Source organism: Oncorhynchus clarkii, chromosome 13 (genome assembly GCF_045791955.1).
Source record: "Oncorhynchus clarkii lewisi isolate Uvic-CL-2024 chromosome 13, UVic_Ocla_1.0, whole genome shotgun sequence".
Lineage (NCBI taxonomy): Eukaryota > Metazoa > Chordata > Actinopteri > Salmoniformes > Salmonidae > Oncorhynchus > Oncorhynchus clarkii.
In genome coordinates, this window is record NC_092159.1 from 64,494,926 (window position 1) to 64,517,094 (window position 22,169).

General features: G+C 45.3%; 2 protein-coding genes across 5 annotated transcripts in view; both read left to right on the forward strand.

Annotated features, from left to right (window-relative positions):
* The first annotated feature begins 2,822 nt into the window (after window positions 1-2,822).
* The window catches only part of LOC139365259 (trinucleotide repeat-containing gene 6A protein-like), a 72,489-nt gene continuing 53,142 nt past the window's right edge, over window positions 2,823-22,169 (forward strand). For 2 of the 4 annotated variants that reach the window (XM_071102765.1, XM_071102770.1), the window contains exons 1-3: window positions 2,824-2,959; window positions 12,216-12,269; window positions 19,668-19,758. The gene's annotated coding sequence lies outside the window, so the exon portion shown is untranslated. Of the gene's footprint in view, window positions 2,960-12,094; window positions 12,114-12,215; window positions 12,270-19,667; window positions 19,759-22,169 lie in introns of those variants that run through there. The other 2 variants (XM_071102766.1, XM_071102767.1) reach the window with 2 other exon arrangements.
* LOC139423628 (uncharacterized) lies at window positions 14,424-15,011 on the forward strand. Its single transcript, XM_071175213.1, has one exon. It carries the CDS (start codon window positions 14,424-14,426, stop codon window positions 15,009-15,011), a length of 588 nt encoding a protein of 195 aa, XP_071031314.1.

Genomic DNA, 22,169 nt, shown 5'->3' on the forward strand with positions numbered 1-22,169 from the left:
ATAGACCAGTTTATAGTTGTAGTGTTGACAGTCTAAAGACTAGTTTATAGTTGTAGTGTTCACAGTCTAAAGACTAGTTTATAGTTGTAGTGTTGACAGTCTAAAGACTAGTTTATAGTTGTAGTGTTCACAGTCTAAAGACTAGTTTATAGTTGTAGTGTTGACAGTCTAAAGACTAGTTTATAGTTGTAGTGTTGACAGTCTAAAGACCAGTTTATAGTTGTAGTGTTGACAGTCTAAAGACTAGTTTATAGTTGTAGGAGTCACAGTCTAAAGACTAGTTTATAGTTGTAGTGTTGACAGTCTAAAGACTAGTTTATAGTTGTAGTGTTGACAGTCTAAAGACTAGTTTATAGATGTAGGAGTCACAGTCTAAAGACTAGTTTATAGTTGTAGTGTTGACAGTCTAAAGACCAGTTTATAGTTGTAGTGTTGACAGTCTAAAGACTCGTTTATAGTTGTAGTGTTGACAGTCTAAAGACTAGTTTATAGTTGTAGTGTTGACAGTCTAAAGACCAGTTTATAGATGTAGGAGTCACAGTCTAAAGACTAGTTTATAGTTGTAGTGTTGACAGTCTAAAGACTTGTTTATAGTTGTAGTGTTGACAGTCTAAAGACTAGTTTATAGTTGTAGTGTTGACAGTCTAAAGACTAGTTTATAGTTGTAGGAGTCACAGTCTATAGACTAGTTTATAGTTGTAGTGTTGACAGTCTAAAGACTAGTTTATAGTTGTAGTGTTGACAGTCTAAAGACCAGTTTATAGTTGTAGTGTTGACAGTCTAAAGACTAGTTTATAGTTGTAGTGTTGACAGTCTAAAGACTAGTTTATAGTTGTAGGAGTCACAGTCTATAGACTGGTTTATAGTTGTAGTGTTGACAGTCTAAAGACAAGTTTATAGTTGTAGGAATCACAGTCTAAAGACTTGTTTATAGTTGTAGTGTTGACAGTCTAAAGACTAGTTTATAGTTGTAGTGTTGACAGTCTAAAGACTAGTTTATAGTTGTAGGAGTCACAGTCTAAAGACTGGTTTATAGTTGTAGTGTTGACAGTCTATAGACTAGTTTATAGTTGTAGTGTTGACAGTCTAAAGACTGGTTTATAGTTGTAGGAGTCACAGTCTAAAGACCGTCTGTCGCTCTCTCTACCCGTCTCCCTCTCTCTACCCGTCTCCCTCTCTCTACCCGTCTCCCTCTCTCTACCCGTCTCCCTCTGTCTATCTGTGACATATACTCACAGAGTTGAAGAGATAAGGCTTGTTTTTTGTTGCAGGCAGGTCAATGGTCACCTCATTGTGTTCTGTCACACACACACACAAGGGTCTGAGTTATTTAATTTATAGACGCTAGCTACCTTTAGCGCCTATCAACGATAGTATCTTCTGATCGGGGCCCGTGTTGCTAAGAGCCCCGATGCTAGCTACCTTTAGCGCCTATCAACGATAGTATCTTCTGATCGGGGCCCGTGTTGCTAAGAGCCCCGATGCTAGCTACCTTTAGCACCTGTTAACAATAGTATCTTCTGATCGGGGCAGTGTTGCTAAGAGCCCCGATGCTAACTACCGTTAGCGCCTATCAACGATAGTATCTTCTGACCGGGGGAGTGTTGCTGTCGTTGATAGGAGCTTCACCAGGACGTCATCTCTCTTTCCCCACCTTCATCTATGATCTGAGTATTATCTTGTATAGACAGTCTGTCACCATCTCTGTCCGACACCCCCCTGATAACTAAACTTCACACTAGTTTTAGGCTATTTTCCAGTGGTGGTAAAAGTATAGATACCTTTTAATAGAAAGTTTCTCAAGTAAAAGTCAAAGTATTTGGTTCTAAATATACTTAAGTGTCAAAAGTATAAATCATTTCAAATTCCTTATTTTAATTAAGCAGACGGAACCATTTTGTTGTTTAAAAAAAATGCCAGGTGCACACTTCAACACACAGACATATTTGACAAAAATATGCATTTGTGTTTAGTTGAGTCCCCCAGATGAGAGGCAGAAGGGAGGACCATATGTTTGATAAGTGTGTGAATTACACCATTTTCCTGTCCTGTCTAAGCATTCAAAATGTAACGAGTACTGTTGTGGGTGTCAGGTAAAACGTATAGAGAGTAAAAAGTGCATTATTTTCTTTAGGAATGTAGTAAAGTAAAAGTAGTCAAACATATAAATACCAAAGTAAAGATACCCCCCCCCCAAAAAATGTATTTATTTTTAACTTAAGTACTTTACACCACTGAGTATTTCCCAATAACACTGAGAGCAGCCTGGAGGTGATCTAGAGTGGAGGGTTTATAAAAAATAGGAAATTGAATAAGTTAAAGATCGCCTTGTCTTTTTTAATTTTTCCTTAACAGCATTGTTGGTTAAGGGCTTGTAAAGGAAGCATCTCACTGTTGCATTCGGCGCATGTGACAAACCAAATGTGATTTGATTTGCGCTATTGTTTTGTTGTCAATAACTTGCTGATAAGAACTCCCTCTCTTATCAGCTCTTGGACTTTGGTAACCTTGCACCTACAGTTGTGTGAATGGTACTGTTAATCAACTTAGAACTCTAAAACAAACTCTTTAGAATTTGAAGTAGTGTATTTCTTCACGCAACACTAGCTACCAGTAAAACTGTAGCTTGCCTACTTTCACTCCAGAGAAGCTAGACTTTTGACACTCTGCAGTGCTCTACTCCAGAGCGACCATTTTGGGTCTGTGTGTCTCTGTGTGTCTGTGTGCCTTCGAGAGGAAGTGGTGCAACTCATTTCCTGCAGCCCCCCGAATACACACAGCGAGAAGAGGGGAAAAGCAGCAGCAACATAAAAAAAAGGTTTGCGAGTGAAGAAAATGGCTGATCGTACAGGACAAATGGCTCTCCTTGTAAAAGCGACAAAAATGCATTGAATTTCTTTAGCCTTTTTTTTTACAGCCTGCTTCCATTTCCACTCTGTTACACTTTACATGTTATGAGGTAAGGCTCTTTTTTTTTTAAAAGACGTTTTCCAGGTTGTGTAATCGTGCTTTTTTTCCCTAGCCAGTATCGATGTGTTACGCAGCTCACCGGGCAACCAGGGAAAGCTTGTCGTAGTTCAGTTTGCCCGCTGTTGGTTAGCATGTTAGCATGCTAGCCATTGAGCCCGCTTGTAATAACGTGTTAGCATGTTAGCCATTGAGCCCGCTTGTATTAACGTGTTAGCATATTAGCCCGCTTGTATTAACGTGTTAGCTACATAGTCGGTAGTTACGCGGTAGTGTGTTTTTTCATGGAAGAAAATGACGAAATGACTTGATTTAAAAAAAGTATCGAAAGGTTAGATTGAAATGCACTGTACGATTTGATTAGTTAATATTACCGGTATGTGGATGACCCGGTCTGAAACTTTTTGTTAGCTAACGTTAGCTAACTAAATGTTGGCTACGCTGCAGTCAGACGGTGGTGCAGAATTTAAAGGGCGTCAAATATAAGGCGATTTTTCTTCGGTAACTTAGTTTCATCAATACTGCCAACACAAAGATGTTAAGATGTATCCTTTAACTGTTTGATCGATTGTGATTTAGTTTTTACCATAGCTAGTTAAAGTGTTTTGTTAGTTTATGCTAACTGCTAGTTAGCATAAATCCAACCCAAGTCGTCGCTAGGATACGCGGCTGCAGAATCTGTAAAATAAATCATGAATGTCCTCACTGTAAACCATGGCACAGGTTTATTAACAAATAACTGTATTTATAGTGTGCAACATCTCTTATTTGTCCTTGGGTTGTTTTGATAGCCAGCAAGCTATTGTTGCTGTATTTTTAGCTAACCTGTTCGCTAGCTAGCTAACAACAAGGGGTTTTATGCACAGGAGTAGCCTAGCTAGCTAGTTACATTGCATTTAGCTAGTTATCGTTTTTTGCTGCACTTTTATCAAAGCAAACAAGTGCTTCCTAAAGTAGTAAGTTAATATATACATTTTAAACATGGGATATGTTTGCTAGTTAGCTGTTGCACCGTGTGAATGAAACACCTTTTGCAGAGCTAGTCGGTACAGTAGTGTGGCCCATGTTAAGCTGCTAGCAAGCCAGCTAATGGCAGATCAACAACAAACTTTAACCCTCTATTTTCCTTTCAGACTAGTTAGGCTTAAACTCTTAACGTTTGGCTAGCTGACTCAATAAGGGTGCAACTGCAGCCAGCAATTCGGGGCGTTCCTGTATCTGCAGGAACTCCCCTTTATACTAATATTGGTCAATTATATATTTTTTAAGCTATTACTTCAGTACATAGGCGGGAGACCGGGGTGCGCTCCAGTACAGTAGATGGCGGTAATGCGCCATAACATTGGATGCCAACTGCCGTAAAACCCCACAGAAGAGGCGGGAGCAATAACTGTAGCTAGCAAAAATGTAACCAATGTTGAATGGCTAGCTAGTTAGCGGTGACGTCACTCGCTCTGAGACCTTGAAGTGGCTTTTGGGGAGCGATGGGTAACGATGCTTCGAGGGTGGCTGTTGTCGATGTGTGCAGATGGTCCCTGGTTCGAGCCCAGGTGCGAGGGCGAGGAGAGGGACAGAAGCTATCCTGTTACATATTGCTAGTACACACCGATAGTGATCTTCGCCCCTGCCTGTCGGGCTCTGTTTTCCCACAGTTCTGTTAACGATGTTGACAGCAGGCGTGTGCTAGCTTAGCCAGGAGCAGCATTGTGTCTTAGCTGACTAGCAAGCTAGCTGTCGGGCACGGTTTTCTCAGGTACACAGGAGGCTGGGGGTGACACCGTGTGCTAACTAGAAGCTAGCACACAGTGTTGCTAGCGGGTATGCATGGATGACCGGTAGACAGTGCCCATGGCCCGACAGGGTACACAGGAGGTGGGGGCGACATCGTGTGCTAGCTAACAAGCAAACTTGCACACGGTGTCGCTGGCTAGTTTGCGCGCGGTGTCGCCGGCTAGTTTGCGCGCGGTGTCGCTGGCTAGCTTGCGCGCGGTGTCGCTGGCTAGCTTGCGCGCGGTGTCGCTGGCTAGCTTGCGCGCGGTGTCGCCGGCTAGTTTGCGCGCGGAGTCGCCGGCTAGTTTGCGCGCGGAGTCGCCGGCTAGTTTGCGCGCGGAGTCGCCGGCTAGTTTGCGCGCGGAGTCGCCGGCTAGTTTGCGCGCGGAGTCGCCGGCTAGTTTGCGCGCGGAGTCGCCGGCTAGTTTGCGCGCGGAGTCGCCGGCTAGTTTGCGCGCGGAGTCGCCGGCTAGTTTGCGCGCGGAGTCGCCGGCTAGTTTGCGCGCGGAGTCGCCGGCTAGTTTGCGCGCGGTGTCGCTGGCTAGTTTGCGCGCGGTGTCGCTCCAGCCTCACGCCTGCTGTACTAGTGGGAGGTGGGGGGGTCCCGGTAGGCTGTTTTCCCACATTTCTGTTATGATTTTCTTTGTGGGGGGGGGCAGGAAATCTCTTGTCAAATTGACTGGGCCTGAGCTGCACTCTAACTGTCTGTGGCACAATCCGTTAGTGCGCTGTACTAAAACTCTCAGCCCCAGTTAATTTGACACCAAGAGATTTGCTGCCACAACAAATATTGCACGAAGCTCCTTTTAACATCTCTCTATGTGGTCAACATGCTCATTGGCTCTGCCCAGGCCCATAGTACATCATGTGGTCAACATGCTCATTGGCTCTGCCCAGGCCCATAGTACATCATGTGGTCAACATGCTCATTGGCTCTGCCCAGGCCCATAGTACATCATGTGTCAACATGCTCATTGGCTCTGCCCAGGCCCATAGTACATCATGTACTATGTGACATGTAGTAGGCATGGCAAACCCTGTTTTGGTCACTTCTGGTAAATCCTCAAATATAAATACATCTCAGCCAGGGTATAAAATGTACTTTTGGGTCCAACAGCCACTATGGCAAGTATATCAATGTTTTATTTTATTTTTGGGCCCCTAAAATTATACCAGTAAAACACACAAAAAACAGATGCTTTGTAATGTTTCTAAAAACAAATGTTTTACGAGTAAGAGCTAATGCGGTATATTGTTTAATTACATTTGTTTTTGTCTATTAAGCAAAACATATCACTGATGAGACAACAAATTGCCTGCCCCTTTAAGGGCGGTATGCTACCATGGTTACACCTCTTTGAGATGGAGTCTGACTAGTGGAAGGAAGTGTTGTCTTCTCTCAACAGTTGAAACAACCTACCTTGTAAACTAAACAATATAACTAGACCAAGAAACACGAGGACAAAGTCTCATTCATTTCAGTATACTTTCTTTTCAAGTCAATTAGACCAACTTGTATGCCCGTGGGCAGCGCTTCTAAAAAAACATGAATCTTTCACTCTGCTCTTGACAGGAAGTGTTGCAGCGTGAGGTGGAATCGGCTTATTTAGGATTTGTCGTTCTTTGACTTTGTGCTGTTAATTTACTAGCTATGAAACAAAACGGCTAAAAATATGTTGGAAACTGCTACTTGCAGTGTTTACGTTACTATACATGTGATCATACTTTACTATACACGTGATCATACGTTACTATAAATGTGATCATACGTTACTATACATGTGATCATACTTTACTATACATGTGATCATACTTTACTATACATGTGATCATACTTTACTATACATGTGATCATACTTTACTATACATGTGATCATACTTTACTATACATGTGATCATACTTTACTATTTTTTTTATTCACAAGCGTGAGTGAAATGCTGGTTGGTGGTTGGTTAGAGGAGCACTTGTCGAAGGCTCATATCTATATTTTGAAGGCGGCCGTTACAGTAAAGGTAACGTACTGCTTTTTGTTTGTTTGTGAACGTAAACGAATCACGACGCGGCGCAGGATATCACCAGTGACACCGGTTGGCTGCTATTTTAATGGACAGTTTGACTGTCCAATCCCATGTGTTGGTTGGTGTGTGTGGCAAGTTACTTTTCTACATTTACATTTATTTTTTTTTTCATTTTGTTGGACATTTTAGTTGTTTAGTAGATGCTCTTATGCAGAGCCACTTACAGGAGCAATTAGGGTTTAAGTGCCTTGCTCAAGGGCCCATCGATAGATTTATATATATATTTTTTTATCTGGTCAGCTCGGGGATCTGACCTAGCGACCTTTCGGTTACTGACTGGTCCAACGCTGTCAATTCCAATCTATCTCAGAAAGTTAACAAAATTCCTTTAAAAAATAAATAAAAACCATTCTGAATGGAAAAACCTTTTTAGTGTATTTCCTGAATGAAATTGAATGAACCCGGAATTGACCCAAACCCTGGTAGACGGGTCCCTAGCTATATAAATGGAGTTGACCCTAACCCTGGTAGACGGGTCCCTAGCTATATAAATGGAGTTGACCCTAACCCTGGTAGACGGGTCCCTAGCTAGATGAATGGAGTTGACCCAAACCCTGGTTGATGGGTCCCTAGCTAGATAAATGGAGTTGACCCAAACCCTGGTAGACGGGTCCCTAGCTATATAAATGGAGTTGACCCAAACCCTGGTAGATGGGTCCCTAGCTAGATAAATGGAGTTGACCCTAACCCTGGTAGATGGGTCCCTAGCTATATAAATGGAGTTGACCCTAACCCTGGTAGATGGGTCCCTAGCTATATAAATGGAGTTGACCCTAACCCTGGTAGACGGGTCCCTAGCTAGATAAATAGAGTTGACCCAAACCCTGGTAGACGGGTCCCTAGCTAGATAAATGGAGTTGACCCTAACCCTGGTAGACGGGTCCCTAGCTATATAAATGGAGTTGACCCTAACCCTGGTAGACGGGTCCCTAGCTAGATAAATGGAGTTGACCCAAACCCTGGTAGACGGGTCCCTAGCTAGATAAATGGAGTTGACCCTAACCCTGGTAGACGGGTCCCTAGCTAGATAAATGGACTTGACCCTAACCCTGGTAGACGGGTCCCTAGCTAGATAAATGGAGTTGACCCTAACCCTGGTAGACGGGTCCCTAGCTATATAAATGGAGTTGACCCTAACCCTGGTAGACGGGTCCCTAGCTAGATAAATGGAGTTGACCCAAACCCTGGTAGACGGGTCCCTAGCTATATAAATGGAGTTGACCCTAACCCTGGTAGACGGGTCCCTAGCTAGATAAATGGAGTTGACCCAAACCCTGGTAGACGGGTCCCTAGCTAGATAAATGGAGTTGACCCAAACCCTGGTAGACGGGTCCCTAGCTAGATAAATGGAGTTGACCCTAACCCTGGTAGACGGATCCCTAGCTAGATAAATGGAGTTGACCCTAACCCTGGTAGACAGGTCCACAGTATTTACATTTCTGAAATAATAAACTTATTTCAAACTCTTAATGCCTAGTGGTCAATTCCATAGTAACTGAATTATGCCAAGACTCAACAAAACAAACTATCTTTTAAAATGTATAACTGACTGGTCTTTGTTTTGACTGGGGAGTGTATTAGTGAGCAGGATAAATGAACTGACTGGTCTTTGACAGGAGAGTTTATTAGTGAGCAGGATAAATGAACTGACTGGTCTTTGTTTTGACTGGGGAGTGTATTAGTGAGCAGGATAAATGAATTGACTGGTCTTTGACAGGAGAGTTTATTAGTGAGCAGGATAAATTAACTGACTGGTCTTTGACAGGAGAGTTTATTAGTGAGCAGGATAAATTAACTGACTGGTCTTTGTTTTGACTGGGGAGTTTATTAGTGAGCAGGATAAATGAACTGACTGGTCTTTGTTTTGACAGGAGAGTATTAGTGAGCAGGATAAATGAACTGACTGGTCTTTGACAGGAGAGTGTATTAGTGAGCAGGATAAATGAACTGACTGGTCTTTGTTTTGACTGGGGAGTTTATTAGTGAGCAGGATAAATGAACTGACTGGTCTTTGTTTTGACTGGGGAGTGTATTAGTGAGCAGGATAAATTAACTGACTGGTCTTTGACAGGAGAGTTTATTAGTGAGCAGGATAAATGAACTGACTGGTCTTTGACAGGAGAGTTTATTAGTGAGCAGGATAAATGAACTGACTGGTCTTTGACAGGAGAGTTTATTAGTGAGCAGGATAAATGAACTGACTGGTCTTTGTTTTGACTGGGGAGTGTATTAGTGAGCAGGATAAATGAACTGACTGGTCTTTGACAGGAGAGTTTATTAGTGAGCAGGATAAATGAACTGACTGGTCTTTGACAGGAGAGTTTTTTAGTGAGCAGGATAAATGAACTGACTGGTCTTTGTTTTGACTGGGGAGTTTATTAGTGAGCAGGATAAATGAACTGACTGGTCTTTGTTTTGACAGGAGAGTGTATTAGTGAGCAGGATAAATGAACTGACTGGTCTTTGACAGGAGAGTGTATTAGTGAGCAGGATAAATGAACTGACTGGTCTTTGTTTTGACTGGGGAGTTTATTAGTGAGCAGGATAAATGAACTGACTGGTCTTTGTTTTGACTGGGGAGTTTATTAGTGAGCAGGATAAATGAACTGACTGGTCTTTGACAGGAGAGTTTATTAGTGAGCAGGATAAATGAACTGACTGGTCTTTGTTTTGACTGGGGAGTTTATTAGTGAGCAGGATAAATGAACTGACTGGTCTTTGTTTTGACAGGAGAGTGTATTAGTGAGCAGGATAAATGAACTGACTGGTCTTTGACAGGAGAGTGTATTAGTGAGCAGGATAAATGAACTGACTGGTCTTTGTTTTGACTGGGGAGTTTATTAGTGAGCAGGATAAATGAACTGACTGGTCTTTGTTTTGACTGGGGAGTTTATTAGTGAGCAGGATAAATGAACTGACTGGTCTTTGACAGGAGAGTTTATTAGTGAGCGGGATAAATGAACTGACTGGTCTTTGACAGGAGAGTTTATTAGTGAGCAGGATAAATGAACTGACTGGTCTTTGTTTTGACTGGGGAGTTTATTAGTGAGCAGGATAAATGAACTGACTGGTCTTTGACAGGAGAGTTTATTAGTGAGCGGGATAAATGAACTGACTGGTCTTTGTTTTGACAGGAGAGTTTATTAGTGAGCGGGATAAATGAACTGACTGGTCTTTGACAGGAGAGTTTATTAGTGAGCGGGATAAATGAACTGACTGGTCTTTGACAGGAGAGTTTATTAGTGAGCGGGATAAATGAACTGACTGGTCTTTGTTTTGACTGGGGAGTTTATTAGTGAGCAGGATAAATGAACTGACTGGTCTTTGACAGGAGAGTGTATTAGTGAGCAGGATAAATGAACTGACTGGTCTTTGACAGGAGAGTTTATTAGTGAGCAGGATAAATGAACTGACTGGTCTTTGACAGGAGAGTTTATTAGTGAGCAGGATAGATGAACTGACTGGTCTTTGACAGGAGAGTTTATTAGTGAGCAGGATAAATGAACTGACTGGTCTTTGACAGGAGAGTTTATTAGTGAGCAGGATAAATGAACTGACTGGTCTTTGACAGGAGAGTTTATTAGTGAGCAGGATAAATGAACTGACTTGTCTTTGACAGGAGAGTTTATTAGTGAGCAGGATAAATGAACTGACTGGTCTTTGACAGGAGAGTTTATTAGTGAGCAGGATAGATGAACTGACTGGTCTTTGACAGGAGAGTTTATTAGTGAGCAGGATAAATGAACTGACTGGTCTTTGACAGGAGAGTTTATTAGTGAGCAGGATAAATGAACTGACTGGTCTTTGACAGGAGAGTGTATTAGTGAGCGGGATAAATGAACTGACTGGTCTTTGTTTTGACAGGGGAGTTTATTAGTGAGCAGGATAAATTAACGGTCTTTGTTTTGACAGGGGAGTTTATTAGTGAGCAGGATAAATTAACGGTCTTTGTTTTGACAGGGGAGTTTATTAGTGAGCAGGATAAATGAACGGTCTTTGTTTTGACAGGGGAGTTTATTAGTGAGCAGGATAAATTAACTGTCTTTGTTTTGACAGGGGAGTTTATTAGTGAGCAGGATAAATGAACGGTCTTTGTTTTGACAGGGGAGTTTAATAGTGAGCAGGATAAATTAACGGTCTTTGTTTTGACAGGGGAGTTTATTAGTGAGCGGATAAATGAACGGTCTTTGTTTTGACAGGGGAGTTTATTAGTGAGCGGGATAAATGAACGGTCTTTGTTTTGACAGGGGAGTTTATTAGTGAGCGGGATAAATGAACGGTCTTTGTTTTGACAGGGGAGTTTATTAGTGAGCAGGATAAATGAACGGTCTTTGTTTTGACAGGGGAGTTTATTAGTGAGCGGGATAAATGAACGGTCTTTGTTTTGACAGGGGAGTTTATTAGTAAGCAGGATAAATGAACGGTCTTTGTTTTGACAGGGGAGTTTATTAGTGAGCGGGATAAATGAACGGTCTTTGTTTTGACAGGGGAGTTTATTAGTGAGCAGGATAAATGAACGGTCTTTGTTTTGACAGGGGAGTTTATTAGTGAGCGGGATAAATGAACGGTCTTTGTTTTGACAGGGGAGTTTATTAGTGAGCGGGATAAATGAACGGTCTTTGTTTTGACAGGGGAGTTTATTAGTGAGCAGGATAAATGAACGGTCTTTGTTTTGACAGGGGAGTTTATTAGTGAGCGGGATAAATGAACGGTCTTTGTTTTGACAGGGGAGTTTATTAGTGAGCAGGATAAATGAACGGTCTTTGTTTTGACAGGGGAGTTTATTAGTGAGCAGGATAGATGAACTGACTGGTCTTTGACAGGAGAGTTTATTAGTGAGCAGGATAAATGAACTGTCTTTGTTTTGACAGGGGAGTTTAATCATTCATTTATATCTATTTTTTATTGAACCTTAACTTACTCGCCTATTTAAATGAAGAACAACTTCTTATTTACAATGACGGCCTACCCCAGGTCAAACCTGAACGACCCCGGGTCAAACCTGAACGACCCCGGGTCAAACCTGAACGACCCCGGGTCAAACCTGAACGACCCCGGGTCAAACCTGAACGACCCCGGGTCAAACCTGAACGACCCCGGGTCAAACCTGAACGACCCCGGGTCAAACCTGAACGACCCCGGGTCAAACCTGAACGACCCCGGGTCAAACCTGAACGACCCCGGGTCAAACCTGAACGACCCCGGGTCAAACCTGAACGACGCCGGAGCCAATTGTGCACCGCCCCACGATACTCCCAATCACGGCCGGATGTGATACAGCCTGGATTCGAACCAGGGTCTGTAGTGACACCTCTTGCTCTGAGATGCAGCGACCTTAGACCTCTGTGCCTCTCGGGAGCAGATTAGTGAACTGACCCATCTTTCTTTCCTTTTTTTAGAGCTCTCAATACAACCTGTTGCCAACAAAGAAACAAACTCAAGAGTCAAAACAGGTGAGCCCTGGATCTGTGTGTGGGTTATTTATAGAGCCCTGGATCTGTGTGTGGGTTATTTATAGAGCCCTGGATCTGTGTTTGGGTTATTTATAGAGCCCTTGAACTGTGTGTGGGTTATTTATAGAGTCCTGGACCTGTGTGTGGTTTATTTATAGAGCCCTGGAACTGTGTGGTTTAATTATAGAGCCCTGGACCTGTGTGTGGTTTATTTATAGAGCCCTGGACCTGTGTGGTTTATTTATAGAGCCCTGGAACTGTGTGGTTTATTTATAGAGCCCTGGACCTGTGTGTGGTTTATTTATAGAGCCCTGGACCTGTGTGTGGTTTATTTATAGAGTCCTGGACCTGTGTGTGGTTTATTTATAGAGCCCTGGAACTGTGTGGTTTAATTATAGAGCCCTGGACCTGTGTGTGGTTTATTTATAGAGCCCTGGACCTGTGTGGTTTATTTATAGAGCCCTGGAACTGTGTGGTTTATTTATAGAGCCCTGGACCTGTGTGTGGTTTATTTATAGAGCCCTGGACCTGTGTGTGGTTTATTTATAGAGCCCTGGACCTGTGTGTGGTTTATTTATAGAGCCCTGGATCTGTGTGTGGTTTATTTATAGAGCCCTGGAACTGTGTGTGGTTTATTTATAGAGCCCTGGACCTGTGTGTGGTTTATTTATAGAGCCCTGGATCTGTGTGTGGTTTATTTATAGAGCCCTGGAACTGTGTGGTTTAATTATAGAGCCCTGGACCTGTGTGTGGTTTATTTATAGAGCCCTGGACCTGTGTGGTTTATTTATAGAGCCCTGGAACTGTGTGGTTTATTTATAGAGCCCTGGACCTGTGTGTGGTTTATTTATAGAGCCCTGGACCTGTGTGTGGTTTATTTATAGAGCCCTGGACCTGTGTGGTTTATTTATAGAGCCCTGGAACTGTGTGGTTTATTTATAGAGCCCTGGACCTGTGTGTGGTTTATTTATAGAGCCCTGGACCTGTGTGTGGTTTATTTATAGAGCCCTGGACCTGTGTGGTTTATTTATGGAGCCCTGGACCTGTGTGTGGTTTATTTATAGAGCCCTGGACCTGTGTGGTTTATTTATAGAGCCCTGGAACTGTGTGGTTTATTTATAGAGCCCTGGACCTGTGTGTGGTTTATTTATAGAGCCCTGGACCTGTGTGTGGTTTATTTATAGAGCCCTGGACCTGTGTGGTTTATTTATAGAGCCCTGGAACTGTGTGGTTTATTTATAGAGCCCTGGACCTGTGTGTGGTTTATTTATAGAGCCCTGGACCTGTGTGTGGTTTATTTATAGAGCCCTGGACCTGTGTGGTTTATTTATGGAGCCCTGGACCTGTGTGTGGTTTATTTGTAGAGCCCTGGATCTGTGTGTGGTTTATTTATAGAGCCCTGGAACTGTGTGTGGGTTATTTATAGAGCCCTGGACCTGTGTGTGGTTTATTTATAGAGCCCTGGAACTGTGTGTGGGTTATTTATAGAGCCCTGGACCTGTGTGTGGTTTATTTATAGAGCCCTGGAACTGTGTGTGGTTTATTTATAGAGCCCTGGAACTGTGTGTGGTTTATTTATAGAGCCCTGGAACTGTGTGTGGGTTATTTATAGAGCCCTGGACCTGTGTGTGGGTTATTTATAGAGCCCTGGACCTGTGTGTGGGTTATTTATAGAGCCCTGGAACTGTGTTTGGTTTATTTATAGAGCCCTGGACCTGTGTGTGGGTTATTTATAGAGCCCTGGATCTGTGTGTGGTTTATTTATAGAGACCTGGACCTGTGTGCGGTTTATTTATAGAGCCCTGGATCTGTGTGCGGTTTATTTATAGAGCCCTGGACCTGTGTGTGGTTTATTTATAGAGAACTGGGACTGTGTGTGGTTTTATAGAGACCTGGACCTGTGTGTGTGCCTGCCTGGCCTTTTCCTGTGTGTGTGTGTGTGTGTGTGTGTGTGTGTGTGTGTAGGGGGGGCATCAATGTGTGTGTGCATACTGGAGGTAAAGTCTGGTACAAGCAGCACATGCAGTTCCGTTGTAATGTAGCGACCGAGCGGCCAGGCCCCCCTGCTGAGTCAGCGCTGCTGTTTTAAGGGCTAAATGAAACCCACTGTCACACTTTTGTTGTGGGCGGCTGTTTGTGTAGCTCATTGTATTCATGCGGAGACAAAAGACCTGTGACCCCCTAGCCACCCCCGTTCCTATCTCCAGCTCCTACCCACCCCTCTTCCAATCCCCCAGGTCCTACCCTGTCCCCAGGTCCCCTGACCCCCATCCCCACCTCCTACCCCATCCCTCAGGTCCTACCACGTCCCCTGACCCACATCCCCCAGGTCCTACCCCGTCCCCTGACCCCCATCCTCCAGGTCCTACCCCGTCCCCTGACCCCCACCCCCCAGGTCCTACCCCCATCCCCCAGGTCCTACCCCGCCCCGTGTCCCCCATCTCCCAGGTCCTACCCCGTCCCCTGACCCCCATCCCCCAGGTCCTTCCCCTGACCCCCATCCCCCAGGTCCTTCCCCATCCCCCAGGTCCTACCCCGTATCCTGACATCCATCCCCCAGGTCCTACCCCGTCCCTTACCCCCATCCCCCAGGTCCTTCCCCGTATCCTGACCCCCATCCCTCAGGTCCTTCCCCTGACCCCCAGGTCCTACCCCGTCCCCTGTCCCCCAGGTCCTATCCCGTCCCCTGACCCCCATCCCCCAGGTCCTCCCCTGACCCCCAGGTCCTACCCCGTATCCTGACCCCCATCCCCCAGGTCCTACCCCATCCCCTGACCCCCAGGTCCTACCCCGTCCCCTGACCCCCATCCCCCAGGTCCTACCCCTTCCCCTGACCCCCATCCCCCAGGTCCTACCCCACCCCCCAGGTCCTACCCCTTCTCCTGACCCCCATCCCCCAGGTCCTACCCCGCCCCCCAGGTCCTACCCCTTCTCCTGACCCCCATCCCCCAGGTCCTACCCCACCCCCCAGGTCCTACCCCTTCTCCTGACCCCCATCCCCCAGGTTCTACCTCATCCCCTGACCCCCAGGTCCTACCCCGTCCCCTGACCCCCATCCCCCAGGTCCTACCCCTTCCCCTGACCCCCATCCCCCAGGTCCTACCCCACCCCCCAGGTCCTACCCCTTCTCCTGACCCCCATCCCCCAGGTCCTACCCCACCCCCCAGGTCCTACCCCTTCTCCTGACCCCCATCCCCCAGGTCCTACCCCACCCCCCAGGTCCTACCCCTTCTCCTGACCCCCATCCCCCAGGTCCTACCTCATCCCCTGACCCCCAGGTCCTCCCCCTTCCCCTGACCCCCATCCCCCAGGTCCTACCCCTTCCCCTGACCCCCATCCCCCAGGTCCTACCCCACCCCCCAGGTCCTACACCCTTCACCTCTGTGAGGTCGATTGCCTTTTTTAAATGAACAGATAATTGGAAAACAGAGAGAGCTTTCAATATCGGCGCATGTGAGATGAATAACAGGGTTTAAATACCTTTAGTTGAATGGGGTGAAATAGATAGATCTGATGAGACAGTCTTTGTTGTTGTGGTACGGTGTTTAAATCCCTTTAGATGATAGGTCGATCTGGTGAGACAGTCCTCGTTGTTGTGGTACATGATAGATCGATCTGATGAGACAGTCCTCGTTGTTGTGGTACGGGGTTTAAATCCCTTTAGTTGATAGATCGATCTGATGAGACAGTCCTCGTTGTTGTGGTACATGATAGGTCGATCTGATAAGACAGTCCTCGTTGTTGTGGTACATGATAGGTCGATCTGATGAGACAGTCCTCGATGTTGTGGTACATGATAGGTCGATGTGATGAGACAGTCCTCGTTGTTGTGGTACAGGGTTTAAATCCCTTTAGTTGATAGGTCGATCTGATTAGACAGTCCTCGTTGTTGTGGTACATGATAGGTCGATCTGATTAGACAGTCCCCGTTGTTGTGGTACATGATAGGTCAATCTAATGAGACAGTCCTCGTTGTTGTGGTACAGGGTTTAAATCCCTTTAGTTGATAGGTCGATCTGATGAGACAGTCCTCGTTGTTGTGGTACAGGGTTTAAATCCCTTTAGTTGATAGGTCGATCTGATGAGACAGTCCTCGTTGTTGTGGTACATGATAGGTCGATCTGATGAGACAGTCCTTGTTGTTGTGGTACAGGGTTTAAATCCCTTTAGTTGATAGGCCGATCTGATGAGACAGTCCTCGTTGTTGTGGTACATGATAGGCCGATCTGATGAGACAGTCCTCGTTGTTGTGGTACAGGGTTTAAATCCCTTTAGTTGATAGGTCGATCTGATGAGACAGTCCTCGTTGTTGTGGTACATGATAGGTCGATCTGATTAGACAGTCCTCGTTGTTGTGGTACAATTGATTAATTGATGGCAGTAACAGTTGATGTAGAAATGCATTTGACCGTCATGCTTATCGGTCTAGATGGTCATGTAGCTTAATTCAGTGGTGTTAAATTGGCCTGTGTAATTTTCGTTAGTTGTGTTGGATCAATAAGGAAACTATGACGATCAACACCGCATACACACAGAGCAGGCCAAGTGCTTCTATTCAACCAACTCCACAACGTTATCAGGAGAAACCAGACGTACTTATTGATCACACGGAGCCACTACAGACACCAGACAATGAAAACACTTGACACATCTCCTAAAAAAAGATATGAAATGAACCAAAACTGTAGCAGGTTGTGAACTCTGCAAAACCAAGTTTCCACTCTGAGAATGAGAACGGTAAAATGACGGTAATTAATACCTGCATTTATGAACAGCCACACTACTTTACTACACTACTACACTACTACACTGCTTTACTGTAATTAATACCTGCATTTATGAACAGCCACACTACTTTACTACACTGCTTTACTGTAATTAATACCTGCATTTATTAACAGCCACACTACTTTACTACACTACTGCACTGCTTTACTACACTACTTTACTACACTACTGCACTGCTTTACTGTAATTAATACCTGCATTTATTAACAGCCACAATACTTTACTACACTACCACACTGCTTTACCACACTACTTTACTTCACTACTACACTGCTTTACCACACTACTTTACTACACTACCACACTGCTTTACCACACTACTTTACTACACTACCACACTGCTTTACCACACTACTTTACTTCACTACTACACTGCTTTACCACACTTCTTTACTACACTACCACACTGCTTTACCACACTACTTTACTACACTACCACACTGCTTTACCACACTACTTTACTTCACTACTACACTGCTTTACCACACTACTTTACTACACTACTAAACTGCTTTACCACACTACTTTACTACACTACTAACTCCCTCTTTCCCATGCTAGTTGATAATCCTAGTCATATTAGCATCCCATGCTAGTTGATGATCCTAGTCATATTAGCATCCCATGCTAGTTGATAATCCTAGTCATGTTAGCATCCCATGCTAGTTGATAATCCCAGTCATATTAGCATCCCATGCTAGTTGATAATCCTAGTCATGTTAGCATCCCATGCTAGTTGATAATCCCAGTCATATTAGCATCCCATGCTAGTTGATAATCCTAGTCATATTAGCATCCCATGCTAGTTAATAATCCTAGGCATATTAGCATCCCATGCTAGTTGATAATCCTAGTCATATTAGCATCCCATGCTAGGAGACGATGATCCTAGTCATATTAGCATCCCATGCTAGTTTATAATCCTAGTCATATTAGCATCCCTTGCTAGTTGATAATCCTAGTCATATTAGCATCCCATGCTAGTTGATAATCCTAGTCATATTAACATCCCATGCTAGTTAATGATAATCCTAGTCATATTAGCATGCCATGCTAGTTGATGATAATCCTAGTCATATTAGCATCCCATGCTAGGAGACGATAATCCTAGTCATATTAGCATCCCATGCTAGGAGACGATAATCCTAGTCATATTAGCATCCCATGCTAGGAGATGATAATCCTAGTCATATTACCATCCCATGCTAGGAGATGATAATCCTAGTCATGTTAGCATCCCATGCTAGTTGATGATAATCCTAGTCATGTTAGCATCCCATGCTAGTTGATAATCCTAGTCATGTTAGCATCCCATGCTAGTTGATAATCCTAGTCATGTTAGCATCCCATGCTAGTTGATAATCCTAGTCATGTTAGCATCCCATGCTAGTTGATAATCCTAGTCATGTTAGCATCCCATGCTAGTTGATAATCCTAGTCATGTTAGCATCCCATGCTAGTTGATGATCCTAGTCATGTTAGCATCCCATGCTAGTTGATGATCCTAGTCATATTAGCATCCCATGCTAGTTGTTGCATCTTTAGATCTTCCCTCTAAGTTTCTGACAGAGATGAACGTCTCACGTGTAACATGGCACCGCAATCAGGTGTTCTGTCTAGAATGAGTTGCGTGTTTTGTAAATTTCTCATGCGGCCGTTTTTTGTTAAATGTAAATCTTCCTGGTCACGTTGTCCGGTGGCACATTTTCCTTAACGGAAACCCAGCTTTATAGATCAACATGACGGTCAAATGGATTCACATCTGCTCATATATCCGTGAACTAAAAGCCTTATTTTGCATTGTGATTTATATATAGGTCTGTAGCCTGTATAACATACTGCTATAGGCCTGTAGCCTGTATAGCAGGCCTGTAGCCTGTATAGCATACCCCCTATAGGCCTGTAGCCTGTATAACAGTGGTGGAGGGGGCAGTAGTGTCGTGAAGCTGCTTGGTGTCAGACTGGCCTTTTTGTTCCTTTTGTGACCCTGAAGTCAACAAACTTTGAGTTCCCACGCTCGACCTGCTTCTCCAGAAAGACCTCACCCTCCAACTCTCCCTCTTTATAGGCAGAGACGGGGGTTAGACTGAAAACGTTTTCGGGGGGGGGGGGGGGTTCTGGAAATTTGCCAACTATTTAAAAAAAAGTTGTGCATAATATCCAGACTGATTAAACAAGGCTCCAAACCCAGAACCAAGTATCGGAGCCTGGACAAAAGTAGCAATACACTACATAGGGGGTAGGGTGCACGACGTAGGGGGTAGGGTGCACGACGTAGGGGGTAGGGTGCACGACGTAGGGGGTAGGGTGCACGACGTAGGGGGTAGGGTGCACGACGTAGGGGGTGGGGTGCACGACGTAGGGGGCGGGGCGCACGGCGTAGGGGGCGGGGCGTAGGGGGCGGGGCGCACGGCGTAGGGAGCGGGGCGCACGACGTAGGGTGCACTACGTAAGGAGTAGGGCGCACCCTATTACGGAATAGAAACATGTTCTGGTCAGGAGCCCCAGAGACGGGGCCCAGTAGTCGGAGCCGCCCCCCCAGGAACACAAGGCCCTTGTGTGGTGTATATAGACCTAACGTCTCCCCCCCTCCCCACTCTGCCACTACAGGGAACCAGCCCATAGAAGACAGAACAGTGGATGGAAGAGCGCGAGAGAGAGTGAAGAGGACGGAGGTTAAGATACAGGGGCTGGTCAACAGGTAAGAGCGTTGGACTAGTAACCGAAAGGTTGCAAGTTCAAATCCCCGAGCTGACAAGGTACTTAAACCACTTAAACCACTTAACCCAGTTAACTCAGTTAACCCTCCTAGGCCGTCATTGAAAATAAGAATTTGTTCTTAACCTCTCGGGATAAATGGCCAACATCCAGTGAAAATAAATTACTATAAAAATGTTACTTTGATAAAATTCACACATTCAATATACCAAATTAAAGCTACACTTGTTGTCAATCCAGCCAATATGTCAGATTTCAAAAATGCTTTACGGCGAAAGCAAACGATGCCATTATCTGAGGACAGCACCCTCAGTAAACAAAGAAATTAGAATTTGTTCTTATCTGACTTGCCTGGTTAAAAAGAGGCAGAATAATAATAAAAATCAACATAATACCCAGTTTTTAGAATTCTATTGATGTCTAATCTACCAGGACTGACACTATTGGCTGTCCTCTGTTTGAACCCTCCCCTTCTGGCCCTCTGAAGAGCCAATAGATTCTCTGCCTCGGGTTAGACGTACTGCTGCTGTGGTCTGAACCCTTCCCTTCTGGCCCTCTGAAGAGCCAATAGATTCTCTGCCTCGGGTTAGACGTACTGCTGTTGTGGTCTGAACCCTCCCCTTCTGGCCCTCTGAAGAGCCAATAGATTCTCTGCCTCGGGTTAGACGTACTGCTGCTGTGGTCTGAACCCTTCCCTTCTGGCCCTCTGAAGAGCCAATAGATTCTCTGCCTCGGGTTAGACGTACTGCTGTTGTGGTCTGAACCCTCCCCTTCTGGCCCTCTGAAGAGCCAATAGATTCTCTGCCTCGGGTTAGACGTACTGCTGCTGTGGTCTGAACCCTCCCCTTCTGGCCCTCTGAAGAGCCAATAGATTCTCTGCCTCGGGTTAGACGTACTGCTGCTGTGGTCTGAACCCTCCCCTTTTGGCCCTCTGAAGAGCCAATAGATTCTCTGCCTCGGGTTAGACGTACTGCTGCTGTGGTCTGAACCCTCCCCTTTTGGCCCTCTGAAGAGCCAATAGATTCTCTGCCTCGTGTTAGACGTACTGCTGCTGTGGTCTGAACCCTCCCCTTCTGGCCCTCTGAAGAGCCAATAGATTCTCTTCCTCGGGTTAGACGTACTGCTGCTGTGGTCTGAACCCTCCCCTTCTGGCCCTCTGAAGAGCCAATAGATTCTCTGCCTCGGGTTAGACGTACTGCTGCTGTGGTCTGAAGAGCCCTTTTAGAAGTGTTTTTGTTGTTGTTGAGAGTTTTGAAACTCTTGACGTGATGTAGAAACGTGTTGTTCTCTGAACATGGTCTTATACAACAACAACAACAACACAATGCTGCTATTATCTGGAGGTTTCCGTGGTAACGCAAGTAGCCTTGGCCCCCGGCTCAGCCCGGTAGCCTTGGCCCCCGGTTCAGCCCGGTAGCCTTGGTCCCCGGTTCAGCCCGGTAGCCTTGGCCTCCGGCTCAGCCCGGTATCCTTGGCCTCCGGCTCAAACACATCAGCTTCAGATACACCTGTCCCACCAGACTGAATGACCATGATTAGTTCAGCATTGGAAACAGGTATGTTAGTGAAGGGCTGGAACAAAATCCTGCACACCCAGTCAGGGGTTGACATGAACGTCTTCAGCCTCTTTCAGACACTCCCTCGTCTCTTCCTCTCCGTTCTCTCTTCCTCTCCTCTCCGTTCTGTCTTCCCCTCCCCTCCGTTCTCTCTCTTCCTCGCCCCTCCGTTCTCTCTCTTCCTCTCCTCTCCGTTCTCTCTCTTCCTCTCCTCTCTGTTCTCTCTCTTCCTCTCCTCTCCGTTCTCTCTTCCTCTCCTCTCCGTTCTCTCTCTTCCTCTCCTCTCCGTTCTCTCTCTTCCTCTCCTCTCCGTTCTCTCTTCCTCTCCTCTCCGTTCTCTCTCTTCCTCTCCTCTCCGTTCTCTCTCTTCCTCTCCTCTCCGTTCTCTCTCTTCCTCTCCTCTCCGTTCTCTCTCTTCCTCTCCTCTCCGTTCTCTCTCTTCCTCTCCGTTCTCTCTTCCCCTCCGTTCTCTGTCTTCCCCTTCTCTCCGTCCTCTGTCTTCCCCTTCTCTCCGTTCTCTGTCTTCCCCTTCTCTCCGTTCTCTGTCTTCCTCTCCTCTCCGTTCTCTCTCTTCATCTCCTCTCCGTTCTCTCTCTTCATCTCCTCTCCGTTCTCTCTCTTCCTCTCCTCTCCGTTCTCTCTCTTCCTCTCCTCTCCGTTCTCTCTCTTCCTCTCCTCTCCGTTCTCTCTCTTCCTCTCCTCTCCGTTCTCTCTCTTCCTCTCCTCTCCGTTCTCTCTCTTCCTCTCCTCTCCGTTCTCTCTCTCTTCCTCTCCGTTCTCTCTCTCTCTGCCTCTCCTCTCCGTTCTCTCTCTCTCTTCCTCTCCTCTCCGTTCTCTC

Bases quoted from the DNA above. Each gene is read 5' to 3' on its own strand.
- LOC139423628 (XM_071175213.1), top strand. From the start codon at position 14,424: ATGCGGAGACAAAAGACCTGTGACCCCCTAGCCACCCCCGTTCCTATC.